This window comes from Physcomitrium patens, chromosome 5 (genome assembly GCF_059467195.1).
Source record: "Physcomitrium patens ecotype Gransden chromosome 5, ASM5946719v1, whole genome shotgun sequence".
Classification (NCBI taxonomy): Eukaryota; Viridiplantae; Streptophyta; class Bryopsida; order Funariales; family Funariaceae; genus Physcomitrium; species Physcomitrium patens.
In genome coordinates this window covers 15385514-15400316 of record NC_143414.1, presented here as the reverse complement: position 1 = coordinate 15400316, position 14803 = coordinate 15385514, and the positions used below count along the sequence as shown (strand labels likewise).

Here is a 14803-nt window from a genome sequence, read left to right as displayed (position 1 = left end):
CCATAGCCTTCTCCTACTTGATTATATCTTGGGACTTTAATGCATCACACAAAGCTAACGGATCAATAAAAAGAGTAACATTTGCATGTTCTTTATTTACTTGAAAAAAAATGTGATCCTTCCACCATTCACCATGTTGCCTTCTTTCTTTCAAAGGATATCTCCTTTCATTTGTAAAAGAAGATTCACCTTATTGCACCTTATGTTCTTTTTCAACCTTCTTCTCTCTTAAATCTTGTTGTTTCTCACTCAATGATTGGTACTCCTCATCATCATCATCATCATCATCATAATCTTTAACATCTCCATTTCCTTCATTATTATTCCTAGTAATTGTAGGAGCCTTCATCTTTTCAACTTTCTTTGGTTTTTCATCTTCATCATCTTTATTTTCTTCATCTTCTTGTTTCTTTGCTGAATTCAAAGATGTGTCCACAAACACACCATTACTCCCACTTGGACACATCTCTAAGTACTCACAAGTACTCTTGTGTTCTAAAAATTCAACATCACGATTATTGATGATCTTTTTGGTTTCTAAGCACATTAGCCTATATGCCTTAGTACCTTCATAATAACCAAGAAATACATATTTTGTACCTTTGTATCAAGTTTGGACCTCATACAATCTGGTATTTTTGCATATGCAATGCAACCAAAGGTCTTCATATGGAAAATGTAAGGTTATCTCATACTCCAAGCTTCTTGTGGTATCATTGATACAAGAGTACTTGTTGGACACCTATTTCTTGTATACACTGTATTCACCACATCTTCTATCCAAAACTCATAACCAAGGTTTTGAGCATGAAGCATGTTCTTTTCCATCTCTATAATAGTTCGATTTGTCCTTTCATCAACACCATTTTGTTGTCGAGTGTATGGAATTGTGGTTTTTTAATAATTCCTTCATTCTTCAAATAAACATCAAATTGCTTAGACATGTACTCACTTCTATTGTCTATACATAGCACCTTAATCTTGCATTCACTTTGTTTCTCAACAAGTGCTTTAAATTCTTTAAATCTCCAAAAGCATTCACTCTTGGCTTTAAGAATATAGATCCAAATATTTCTTGAATAATCATCAATGAAAGTGAAAAAATACCTAGATCCTCCAATACTTCTATTCTTTATAGATCCACATACATTAGAATAGACAATCTCTAGTAACTTAGTAGCACATATTACTATGCTACTTGGAAATGAGGCTTTTTGTTATTTGCCTAATATGCATCCTTCACATGCAAGTTGTTTTGTATTTTGGCTTTCCTTACCAAGATCTAAGCTACTTACTATAGACTTGAGCTCTTTCATGTTCTTCACATTCAAATGACCAAGGCGACGATGCCATATATTTAACTTATCTTAGTTTGATGTAAACTCAACAAATGTGGTTACTTCTACTCTGTTCACCTTCTTACAAATGAGGTAGTACAAATTTCCCTCTCTAAAGCCTTTGAAGACCTTGTCTCCACTTAATGTTCTTACAAAACATCCATTCATATCAAATTAAACTTCAAAACCTTTGATTATAAGTTTACTCATTGAAAGTAGGTTTTGCTTCATTGCTACAAAAGCAAAAAGATGGAGAAGGAGAATATAAATAGTATGTAAGATGAGTTTGGAGGACATGATTATGCATTCACAACAATAAATAGAACCTCTATAGCTGCCATGTCAAGATGGATTGTAGATTCAAGTTATTCTAAACATATGACACCTTATAAGTATTCATTTGACACTTATGAGTCTATTCCAACATCAAATGTGGTGTTGGCGGATAGTGGCACATGTGAAGGCATTGGAATTAGCTTTATTATAGTAGAGGTGGTTGTGAATGGACAAACCAATAGGATCAGATTCAAAAACGTCTTTCATGTGCTTCAAAAACCTCTTTCATGTGATTCAAAAACGTCTTTCAACTTCACTTCTAAGACTTCTCACAAGTCTAATGACCTATCTAAATCTCTCAAATCTGTTTTGTCACTCAAATATCACTCTTGTCCTCACAAATCACCTCAATACACTACAAGAGACCTTTTAAGCACAATCAACATCTTTAAGACATGAAACTATAAAGTTAGACCACCAAGGATCTATCTCAGCAAAAATACAATGTAAGTATTTTATAACTTTGCCTTAAAGTAAAAAACCAAATACCAATACCAAAATGCTCTTAACCACAAGTAAGAGCAAACGAAGATCTACATTTAGATCTGAATATGAAAGTTATGTACTTCTAAATCCTAACATCACTAATGACAACTTGATCTATTCTACACATCAACAACAACTTCAAAGAACTTCAAAACACTCAAGCAAATGTGTGTGGGCCCATAATTTATTGAAGAAAAGAAGTCTAAAAGATACAAACACTTAGCATTAGCAAGTTTTGCACACAAAGAGAAGTGTGGAGTAAGATAAATCTTATTTCCAATACTCTTTACTTATAGGTGGTGATTGCTAACCAACAAGGCAACTTCCATCTTTTTGATATCATATGTATTTCTACTTCATCCAACTAAACCTTAAGTTCTTTCTTAACCTAGTCGCCACCTACAAATCCTAGCTGCTACTAAAATAACATCCTTTAATTCTTTATTATCTTTTGACTATTAGCAACATATTATGCTTAATCTCTATGTAGTTGTAACTAAGCAAGTACTTACTGATCTTCAACAAAATCATTATAAGATTTTTATTAATAACTTATTTTATAATAACTAAATTATTTTTTAATAGATTATATATATATATATATATATATATATATATATATAATTGATTTCTATTTTGAAGGTTAATTTTAAAATAATAAGATTGATTTTTTAGTAATATTTTAGTATTTTTTAAAATATATCTTAATATTCATTATAATATCCTAAGATTATAGTACAATTGCTATTTGGATGAAGACTTGATATTACATAATTGACAAATGGATCTATTTTTTATAGATTATATAAATATCATAACTCTAACAAAAAGAAGTACAATCTCATTAGATCTAAGACATGTGTATTATAATGATATTTTCTTAGATATGTCAAGAAGAAATTTAAGACTAAAAAATATCTATTTTTTCTATAGATAATTTTTTTATTTTCATATTAAACCTAAAATAACAAAAATATTTAGAGATTTTATAATATTAAATACTATTAGGCTTTTAAAATATTTAACATTTTTGTACTAATAGTATTTTGTAATACTTATAAAAAAAATTCATTGAAAAAACCAATTAATGTACAAAAATACAATAAGACGAAAGTAAAAATTATATAATTTAAAATCTTAAATTAACTTATACAAAGAAATTAGAAATTAGAAAATAATTTAAGAGATAAAACAAGACCTTTATAAAATAATGTTGTATAAGAATCCAACCACATAGATCTTAATGTCATTAGAAAAGCTAGTTTTTGAATAGATTGTCATCTTTTAGAATCGTATATCTTGTTTTGTGGTTTTTCTGCTTCTTTAGATAGTATTAATAATATATTTTGATTTTCTAGAATATAAATAAAATCCTTCTTATTGGCATTGGATATTTTTATATTATAAATTTGAAGCACATAGAATCAATTGCATATCATCTACATTTGGCTATACATCTTGATTGATATGTCTGTTTTCTAGAGAAGTATAAAAGAATTGAGATGCCATTATATGATCTTTTTTTGTAAATCTTTTAAAACCAAATTATTAAATTAAAATAGTAAAATTAATTTATTCATTTAAATTTGAGAATTAAAAAATCTAAGAAATAATTTCTTTATGTTATATTATAAACCATTATTTATAAACCATTATTTATAATAAAATAGTTATTATAATATAAATCAAATACAAAGAAATTGAAAGTCATAAATTAAGTCTTAAATAAAATTAAGGTCTTTACAAGACTAAGTATAGTTTTGGTTTTACCTTTGTATATACTAGTTAAAAAGTAAGTCATGTAAAAGTTTTTTTAAAACCACAAGACTTATAGGCTAATATCCAAGTCATACAATGCTACTACAATAGTGTTTTAAAATATATAACTTTTTGAGAAAATTGCCTATGTCTATGTGGCACACTTAAGAACATATATAGATCTAATTTACATTTTTAAATATTTTTTTACAATAATTTAAAAATATATTATTTATGTAATATATTTCTACATATTTTTACTCAGAATTTTAATATAAATATTATTTATAATTTTATCAATTTTTTTTCTTAATTTAATTTTTTAATATTTAAAATAAATAATTAATAAAATTCAAATACATCTACAATCCTTATTTAATCCACTTCTACAACATTGCTTAGTTTTTCTACTACAAAACATTTATTTATTTATTTTCTTAAAATTGACTTCCTATATTAATCAAAGCATTGGGCATACCTTGTTTTGTATTCAAAAAAAGAAAAGGATCGACTTCCTGCATGACAAGAGAAACTCCCACCTTTAATAACTACTTTTTACCTCTTTCAAGGAAGAGAACAAGGCGGGTAGAACCTGACAAGAGAAAAGACATCTCGTTTCAAGTAAAGGCGCTTCTAGGGGTCACAATTAAAGGGCTGCCTATGAACTAACAAACAAACAAACAGACATGGCAAGAGTTTAACTTTCTGCAGAAAAAGGAGTTGCAGAAGACAGACACGCAACTACAGAGGAGGAGGAGAAGAAGAAGAAGAAGCTAGGAAGAGTCTATCTGGGCACATAGCAACAGCAGCAGAAGAATAAGAAGAAGAAGAAGAAGAAGAAGAAGCATTTGCTTTTGGCTTTGGCAGAGGTCAGTCAGTCCCTCCCTTCCTTGAGACAGGAATCCGTTTGCCATTCATTGGGTGTTTGTTGCATCTGCACTGGGTTTAGTGAAAGCTACGATTTCGGAGGCATGCACTTTTGAAAACCTATTTCTGTGGTTGTCATAGTCTGGAGGTGCAGACAATGTGAACTTTCAACGTCCGCTGGCATGGTGGTTGCTGATCTCATCAGTTTGTAACGTAGTGGGTGTCGTGGCATGTTCTTCATGTTGAACCAATAGAGTCTGAAATTTATATGGAAGAGTGAGCTCCAGCCCCTGATGCTCCATTCATCCTTGTCTGCACACGTTGTTTGACGGCACTCTTTAGGGAGGAGATTGGCGATGATGCGCACTTGTTGTCGGTGAAGGGTTTTCGGTCGCAGAGAATTTATCGCTGTGACCCCCCGTTAGGATCCTGGTGAGTTGCAGGGAAGAGCTGCCTAGGCAAGAATAAGTAGGGAGAATTTCACGAAATTCATCGCATTCATGGTGAACAATGTCAAAAGAAACTGAAATGATGACGCACAATTCATGCTCCAGTCGCACAGGGTATTGATTCAAGGACACTATCTTGGCGTATGCGAAAGTGATTTTTGAACTGCACAATAACTGAATCACCGAGATATTTTACCGTGCGCACTCGGTATCATCAGATGCTCATACTCAAGCTTCTGAACAAGTCATCAAATAACTGCAGCCTTCTACCCACATTTCTCTGCAAAGAGGTGAAAGCTACGACCTACATGATGTGAACATTAGTTGTGTTGAGGAGGGGACCACACGGAAACATCAGACCTGTGAAGTTGCACTCTAACAGACAAGAGGCACATGGTGGGGCATGGTAATATCATCACCATCACTAGAACAGACCAGATGTGCAGTGAAGACAAAAGATAACCAGACTGAATGCATACGTGAAGAGTAAGACAGCAAAGAACAGTGCTTAATGTATAAAAGATGGGTATTTACAAAAAGATTCATATAACGTCATCCAACCTAATCTGTGGGTACATCATACAGCTTGACAAGAAAAATTTGTCATTGAACGGGTTGATAAGCCCACTGCCTTGCGTGAGCGCTCTCGGCATGTAAGTGGCAATGTGCCACCCCAACAAACCCGATCCGTTTTCGCTATGGAGGAAAGAAAATGCCCTTTACATGCCTCATGAGGCGTGGGGTGACAGGCATCTGCAGAAAATCCCCAGCCCCTAAACCAGAAAATAGAAAAAATGCAACCTGTGCTGAGCAACTTTCTTATATGATACATCTGGAACACCCAACAGCCTAACGAACAAAATCCAAGGCTAAGACCCTGACTACAAAAAGCTGGGTATTCGGGAAAAGGTGTGGGGAATGAAGAAAAGGAAAATGTTATGTACATTGATAGCTCTCTTGCTGCGCAATGTTAATTCCACAGTGACTGTAATGTTGTCCAGTCGCTCCATCAACAGTCACCAACCTCGTTTCAGAATCAAGATTCACATTCGTTATGAGTCCTCCAGACTGTATCTTCTTCGGTGAAAATAGACCCTCCTCCAATTGTACCTCGTCAATATCCATTGGCACAACCCTGTTGCTCGTCTTAACCATCAGCTGTAATCCCTCATCCTCCCAGTCAGTGCGTAGGACAACAAACAAAATTGAGGCAGCACACGCGATTTGTGCTGCCAGAAGTCCATACCAAAGTCCCCCAAACCCTATTCTGAACCAAAAGGCTAGCGCCACTGCAACGGGTGTTCCAACTAAATAAAACGAACCCAAGTTGATGCTCGCCCCCGTCCAAGGCCTGGCACTACCACGGAGAACACCAACACCAGTCGTTTGGGGACAATTGCCAAGCTCACAAAGACCTATCAGAGGTAACACTGCTGCGGTCAAAGCCAACACATTTTCATCTTTTGTGAAGACGTGACCCCATATACCTCTCAGTACGGTGGTCCATGTTAAACTGACCACAGCGACGATAAGTGCACAGCTGAGGGCCACAAATGTGGCTATCCTTGCACGTGCAGGATTTCCCGCTCCAAGCTCTTTTCCGACTCGGGTAGATACTGAAGAACTCAAAGCCTGAGGAAATGTGTACATCAATGCAGTGGTCTGTATGATCACCCCCGTAGTTGCAACAGCCACCTGTGGGTTTGGCAAATATCCTGCTAGCAGCGTCACAATCTCGTACCACCACCACTCCAGGCAGACCGCCAAGCAACTGGGCAGAGCGAGTGTCAGTATCGGCCCCCAACCTCGCAAACATTCGGTGGACCACGGGACCCATCTGTCTTTCAACACATCTGAATACTTCAAATACCCTAAATTGAAGAAAACCATGTTGAAGTTTGTGCAGACGACAGCAATCGCAACTCCAGGCACGCCGAGATCCAGAATGAAAACGAAGAGAATGTTGAGAGGAACATGCAACACCACCGCCAGCGCTGAGCACCAAAACATTGGGGCAGCAAGCCCTACGGACTTCAAGTAGATCTTAAGTGGATGCATGATGCTATTCGCCAGCAAATCCGGAATGGTAAAGAAGCAGTACAAGCTTGCCATCGCGGTGATTTCAGGATCCTGACGAAGCGCCAAGAGTATACTTTCTAGATTATACCATAGCAAACTGATCGGAAGGCATGCGGTAAGGAGAATCAGGATAGTCCTCTGAAGCGCAAGCCCAATCAGGCGGTAATTTTCGGATCCGATACCTTGACTACATATTGGATCCATCCCTGTTGCGAGACCAGATAGCACTGAGTAGCCTGTAATGTTCGTGAAGCCTAGTGAGAGAGCACCTCCTGCGAGCTGCAAGCCGCCTAGTCTGCCTAAGCACAACACAGATACCATGGCCCGAACGTAAAGCACGCAATTCAAGGCAGCCAGCGGGCCTGCAATTTCAAGCAAATTCTTCAATTCTTCGAAAATCTGCATCCAAGACCAGGATCACTTAGCAAGCGCTCAACACATTTTAAAATGAGATTGTGTAATACTAATGTCTAAAAATCTGTTACAACTGAACGATCGATAAAAACGTACAACCAAAATCGAAATTCGTGTGAGAACATGACCACAGTTGCTAAACCCTGATACCAAAGATTCTGTTAACCCCATATATTCTTCGGATTAATACCTCAAACTCAAGAATTTCAGTAACTTGCGCATCTTGCATTAACCTCATATTTTACACGTAGTTAGTCTTAAAAGAATCAAACTGACTCCCACTGCTAGTAACAACAATCGATGTTTCAATACGAGAAGCCACGTCGTCCATTAAATTTCAGAGCTTTACTTCTAAAAGATATAGCTGTCGTTTCGGAGCACATGCTGGACTCGATAAGATAAAGATTTCGACTTCTACTGATCATACGATCCTCACAATCCTATATGAACATGCTTCACATGTGACCGGTATGGGCTATAGATCAATGGGCTAACCACCCATTACGCAATGTTCACTACAGTGGTCACCAATATTCCCATGTCTAGTAAATTAGCAGTTCAACTCAACAAATCGGAAATACTGTAACCCTCGAAGTTTAGAAGATATTTTGTGATGTACTACAATTGCAATGCCTGTCAATCTCGACTCCGAATTCCTGAACAATGAACAAATCAAGAGAACATGTGATGCAATCCTTGGATTCATCCGGGCCGTCCACAAGGTACTAGTTTAAAAAGTCACTGCTGTCCAGAAAACAAGGTTAAAAGGATGCAGCACTTCAAGGACAGAGACGTGGCACATTCCTTTGCAGGAGAATCATTACGAGAGTGATTAAAAAAAACTCTTGGTTGTCAGCAAAGGGACACACCCTAAGGCTGACCTCAAAGTGGAATGAAGGGAATCTCTCTTAGGCATTACTGTACAAATGCCTCAGCGTACGAATTTCAAGATGAATTGATGAAAGCCTAGCTTATCCGCGAGCTAACACTAGTTCCATAGCCCTGATAGATCTGTGAATATCGAATAACGAAAGAGGTAGCTGTTGGTCCTCACCCGACCTGGCAGCTAGCGTCCTTCGAAGCTTCAACAAAATATAGTCTAGAAGGAAAATCAGTTGTAGCAGGAACAATCTACAAATACAGTACCGGGATGATGCTTCCTGTTATACTGATCTTTCGGCTGAAGGAGAGAGTCACTCAGTTCCTTCCTTTCCTTTCCTTTCCTGTCCTTCCAAGAGCATAATCCCCAAAATGAGGGAGCAGGATCCTTGCAATGAATTAACTTCGTTTGGGTTTGAGGAAGAAGAAAAGCAAAAGGTCTAGCGTGTCCTTCTAAAAGACTCATACTCCAAAATTGTCTACAGATCCCGACGAGGGTGAAGAAACCAGTGTTATTCAGCTAGACATGAGGGAAGACGCCAAACCTGATAAGGTGAGGGACATTGTTGTAGAGGGTTTTCCTTGCATAGAGAAACTTCCGATTCATCGTCTGAAGAAGGCGGCGCCTTCGAGTGGACATGAAACAAAGGAATCGATTCATGGGAGTGATCACTGTCCGATTCATCATCCGAAGACGGTACGGCTCTCTCCCTGTCAAATTTCATTGGATTACGCATACTTGAATCCAATAATCCTAGAAATCCGGGTTTCTCGCCTACAAAGCTCTCCAATTCATCGTCTGATGATGGCGGTGCCACTAATTGGACCTGTAGTAAAGGCTCCGATTCCCTGAAGTCACTGTCTGATTCATCATCCGAAGACTGCACAGCACCCTCCGTGTGAAATTGCACAGGATAACCCATACATGAACAATTTATCAACAACCCAGTTGATTGCTTCTATTTATCAGTTTAAGAAACCCACGCTAGCGTCAAGGATCTCACGTCTCCGAGTGAACGAGAACTTCGTAGACCACCCGCAAGAATCACGACACAAGACACCGCTACCGGTCGATATGGAGACGAGGACGATTACCACGAGAGGGAGCAGATAAAGAAGTGAAGCTATTAGAGTTGGCCGTCACGCTCAGATGCGGCAACAGAACCTTCCCGAACTCTTCATAACAGAGTCCTCCCAAACTTCGTCTTCACAACTATCCTCACTGTCGAACTTCGAAACTGTATCACTTACAGAACAAATTTGGAACAGGTTCGGTAGCTGTACGAGTCCACAACAAACGACACAAGACAGAAGGGGAGTAACTCAAGTCGGACTAATGAGAGAAAAAAAGATGGGGAGACAGACGTGACTGAATCCGCACTAAGACACTCAAGTCGACACTGACAGGAGCGAGTAGGCAAGCCCAAAATGGACACAACTCGACGTGGTCCACAACTTGCTCACTGCTTCAAGAAGGTCCACAAAGGTGCGCCTATTACATCAACAATCAAGGTGAAGGAACTCAGAGCGCTACTGCCTCACTACATCAGCAACCGCGCTTGTATATATTCCCCATCAAGAATCAGAAGATTCAATCAATCGTGGACTGATCACTGCGCCATAAACCTCTCGCAAGCCCCTACTACAACGACCACGCTTTATTCTGCAGTAACGCATTACCCGAACCTCGTCGACCTAACCAACGCAACCGCACGAATGCCCTTTACCCCAAACTTCAAAAAACTAGCTCACTTGTGCTCAGTCACGTCTTTCTCTTTCTCTTTCTCTTACTCACTCTCGCTCTCTCCCTCTCTCTTGGCCAGAATGAAGAGCAGGGAGGGAGTAAATAACAACGTCACAGCCAGGCAAGGGGTTAGAAGAAGAGGAAGGAGAAGAAGAAATGCTTGAGGTGGTGACCATGAGGAGTGTTTGAGAAGCAAGCAACTTGGGGAGTGACCCAGTTAGACTAGAAGTGAATGGGAAAAGAAGAAAAAAGAGGCTGAAGCTGCGAGCGAACGTAGAAGGTGGTGGTCTTTTCTCTCGCTCTCGGTCGCTCTCTCTCCTTCTCTCCCTCTCGGTAGCTCCTGTGCTCTCATCAGTAGCCGCGCACTGCGCAGACCCGCAAGCTTTGCTCGCCCCCAGTAGTAACCACTGGCCCCCACTCGAGTCGCGCACGCTATTTCTACTCCATTCCCCCAGTAGCCTCATCATCACTCTCCGATTGCTACAGTCTCACCCTTGGAATCTAACCCCCTCCGTTACAAAAGTGACTACGAGCCTCGGCAACATTGCACCACCAAATAACCCGGAATACCCAAACAAAATAAATAAATAATAAGAAATGAATCAAGAGTCGCAGGGGAAAGCGAAACTAGATTCATCCAAAAAAATTACACCACCCCTATTTCCAAGGTGGAATTATCTTCTTCAGTCAGTTGGAATCCAAAATTGGATTCCACGAAAGGGCCCGCGGCACGGCTATTGCACGAACCACCCCTCCCCTCCCCTCCCCCTCCCGCTTCTCCTCATTTTTTTATTACTTTGTGTTCCGGATAATTGAACTGGGAAGGTGGGCGCCACCGCGTCACGCTCCAGACGCCTTCGCTCTGCGATGTGGACTGACCTCCCTTCACTGACTCCCCCTCTTATTCTTTACAAAAATCCACAGTGCATTCTCTCCCCCTTCACGTTTTCACACACACCAGTAATCTTAACACAATTATTATTATAGATATTATTATAATATATTCTTCCATATCCCAAAAGGCAGGCAAGCAGGCAGGAAGAGAGCAGTTTGGGAGTAAGGGCAGGCACTCCGCGGTCCCGACTCTAGCCCAGCAATCAGAACCAGGCAATACTAGATCCCATTCTCCTATTCTGTCTGCCTGCCTGCCTCTGCCTGGGAAGTGAAAAAGTGGGTCTCCTTCCCTCCCCCAGCTCCCCTCCTGTACTGTAGCACAAGTCACGACGACGAGGAGAAAGAAGGGAGAATAGCAAACTGCTGCTGCTAATATTCTTACCGCTGGTTTGCTATGCACCCTACAAGGCGGCATCAACCCCCCACCTTCATCCCCACTTCCTTCCCGCCACCTTCTGTCCCTCCCTCCCTTCCCTCCATCCGTGCTGGATGGCGCGGCCTTGGCTGTGCTCGGTCCACAGTAATAGGGTATCGAATCCCCATGGGCGCGGAAAGCATGGGGCTTGGAATGTGGGCTGACTGCTTCACGCGTTCACACTACGGCTTTGGAGATGAGAAAAAGCTTTCGTCTCAGCTTCCCCTCTTCACAAACCCATCTTGACCACAGTGTGTGTGTGTGTGTATGTGCCCCAACATGGGATTTTGAAGAGAGCCCAATGGAAAGGGATGATCCCATCCTTGTCCAACACAATTTTAATCGTCACCTACCACGTGGTAATGCCAGACCCATGTATGCCCACTTGACAGGACCTCACCACATGTGGGTGGGCAATATACATACTCTACTCCATAGTTGTAGAAGTAGTAGTCAAGGAGCAGCTTCAATGTGTGTTGACAAAGTATTTTTGTGATCCCACCTGGGGTAGCAAGCACCCCCCTCATTCATTCATTCCCCTCTTTCATCTCGCTCTCACTTTTGTTCTCCCATTGGTAGAGTCCAGAGTCCCATGGAATTTTCTCTAACTCCCTGTTCTTTCATGATTTAGGGTTTTTTTCTCTTACATGATTTGACTTTCATTTTGAAGACCCTCGTCAAGCATTGACCAATTTGGATTGGTAACTGCAAATGGGTTTTTTCAAAGTTCAATAAATGATCACCACAACTTTGTAAAACGTTCTCCTTTAAAAAGCCCACGCAGTTGCAAGATGTGTTAAGAATTTTGATAACAGCTACAGATCTTCAGATTTTGGCCACAGCTCTTTATCGACTTTAAGATCGGGTTTTGGGATGCTTTGAATATGATCCTAAATAGTTCATGTGAATTGAAAAGGACTGATTATTGGGCAATAGATTTTGTTACATGTCAGTCTTCCAATCCACCAAAGGATTCCCCCTAAAGCATTCAACATGACATAAAAAATAAAAAATAAATAAAAAAAGTGAAACAGAAATTAGTATAAAATAAAACTCCTTTTCTTTTCTCTCTCTTCCTTTTTGCTATCTATATATGTTGGATTGGAACCCTGATCCCATTCTCTTCATTTGTTACTTTTTGAGAGCATTACTTTTTCCCTTTTACTTTATTTCTTTCTCTTTATTCATTCATTTCCCTTTTTTGATTCTATTCTCTATTTTTTTATATGACTTCCATAAATCCAAAACAGGGCTATCCAAATTTAGTGTGGTTTGGACAATCATTGTTCTCAATTGCCAATTGCAAAGGTGATGCCAGCTTCTGTAATCATGTTGGGGGGACTCTTTACATGTTTGTTGATTCCAGTGCCTTGAACACAGAGAACAAAATGAAACTCATTCATTATCACAAATATGGAATAGTGCAAAGCCCAATTTCAATAGCTTCATGAAATGGGTGCAAAAGCAGTTTTTGCCAACCCTTTGAGTACCCACAATGGATGGTTGATCCTTGATGATCCATTAATCTTTGGTGTTTTTCACATGGATTTCAATCATCAATAGTGATTTATCTGCAGTGATTTATGCTTGTATATTAGGATTGAAGCAACTTAAGTAAACTAAAAATTATTTGTGTTCTGTAAACAATGTACTTCCTTCATGCAAAACATAACTGCCAGTCAAATTGAACCAGGAAGTGGCACCAGTTCTCATACAACATCCTTTGTTTTTCCCATAAATGCCAATACTCTCCATATTCATTTTCAAAGTGGTTGAAGTGTATAGATGTTGGGGCTTAGATTGTGTTTGTTGAGTTGGGTCCAACAATGACATCAATTTCTGTAGGAAATTTTGTTGTTTTATTTTCCTCTGCTGATTGTGTTAAGGTGAAGGAATTGTTCACATAAACACACAAACTACATGGTGGTAAAATATATATATATATATATATATATGTGTGTGTTGATAATTTTTGTCTTTGGAGGCATGTCTTCTGTGAGTATCAAATAAATTAGAAAATAAGAGCAATTGCAAACCTTACAAGATTTAAGTTATATTAAAAAAAAAATTGAAGACTTGACAGATCAGAGGAAAAAACCCTCCTTTGCAGGCATTCCAAATATTTGAACTAAAGCTTCCAGCAGGCTGCTCTAAAAATACTACCCACTCACAAGAGGAAAGGAGAAACAAAAGTATACAAAAAGTGAACTTTTTCCTCCTTTCCTTGATGTTTGTATGAGGTTGAGTTATCATTGCAATGTATGTATATATATATATATATATATATCTGTTTATGTATTTGTATGTGTTTACTCTCAAACTTGATTATTATAGCATGTAAGTTATTTCTTACTACCTGTAAATTTTTACTTTTTTCATAGGAATAAATGCGTGTACAATTGACTCTCATTATAAAATAAACAAATCTTCTTCAGAATAATAACCTTTAAAACTTTTACAACAACTTAAAAATTGCATGTTGCTGTACAAACCTACCACAATATATATATATATATATATATATATATATATATATATGTAATCCATAACATAATCAAATCCCTTGTTTCTTCAACCTTAGCCAAAGCGTTCCACATGGATCAAAACAAACTATTAATAACTTTAATTATTTTTCTCAAACACAAGCATGTATTGTTGTAAGTGATAAGAATCTTTTTGTTCAGAGAGAGATCTATTATTATAAAAATTAAAAGATTACTATATATTTTTTAATTTAATAGTCATATTCAAGAAGCATATAAAATTGTTATTTTTATGAATTATAAATATATATATATATATATATATATATGATACGAAAGGGCAGCAACAGGGGGTGGAGAAGGCAGCCTTAAGGAATGCAACGCAAACTAATCCACAAAACGCATTTCGAGGTCTCGGTCCCATGGCCGCGACTCCTGGAGCGAGCTTAGGTCCCCTCCAGCTGTAGGTGGGGGGAATATATTTGGAAGAGAGAGAGAGAGAGAGAGAGAGAGAGACCTATCCCTTTTCACACCACACGAATAAGAAGAGGGATTCCGAAGTGGAGGTGTGTGTATTTGAGTGTGTGTTCGCAGCTGGCTACTCATGCACCACACTTCTTCGACGAAAGGGGAAAACCCTAAAATTGACGATGATGCTGGTT

General features: G+C 38.5%; 1 protein-coding gene across 1 annotated transcript; it reads right to left on the bottom strand.

Annotated features, from left to right (window-relative positions):
• Positions 1-5715: 5715 nt before the first annotated feature.
• LOC112282894 (protein DETOXIFICATION 54) lies at positions 5716-10743 on the bottom strand. The gene is made up of 2 exons (XM_024521033.3): positions 9151-10743; positions 5716-7711 (listed from the first exon to the last, which is right to left on the bottom strand). Exons 1-2 carry the CDS (start codon positions 9526-9528, stop codon positions 6170-6172), a joined length of 1920 nt encoding a protein of 639 aa, XP_024376801.1. The 5' UTR covers positions 9529-10743; the 3' UTR covers positions 5716-6169.
• Positions 10744-14803: the final 4060 nt, after the last annotated feature.

Bases quoted from the DNA above. Each gene is read 5' to 3' on its own strand.
- LOC112282894 (XM_024521033.3), bottom strand. From the start codon at position 9,528: ATGGGTTATCCTGTGCAATTTCACACGGAGGGTGCTGTGCAGTCTTCG. The intron at 7,712-9,150 runs GTTTGGCGTCTT...TCTTGGATGCAG, and splicing joins AATGTCCCTCACCTTATCAG to ATTTTCGAAGAATTGAAGAA.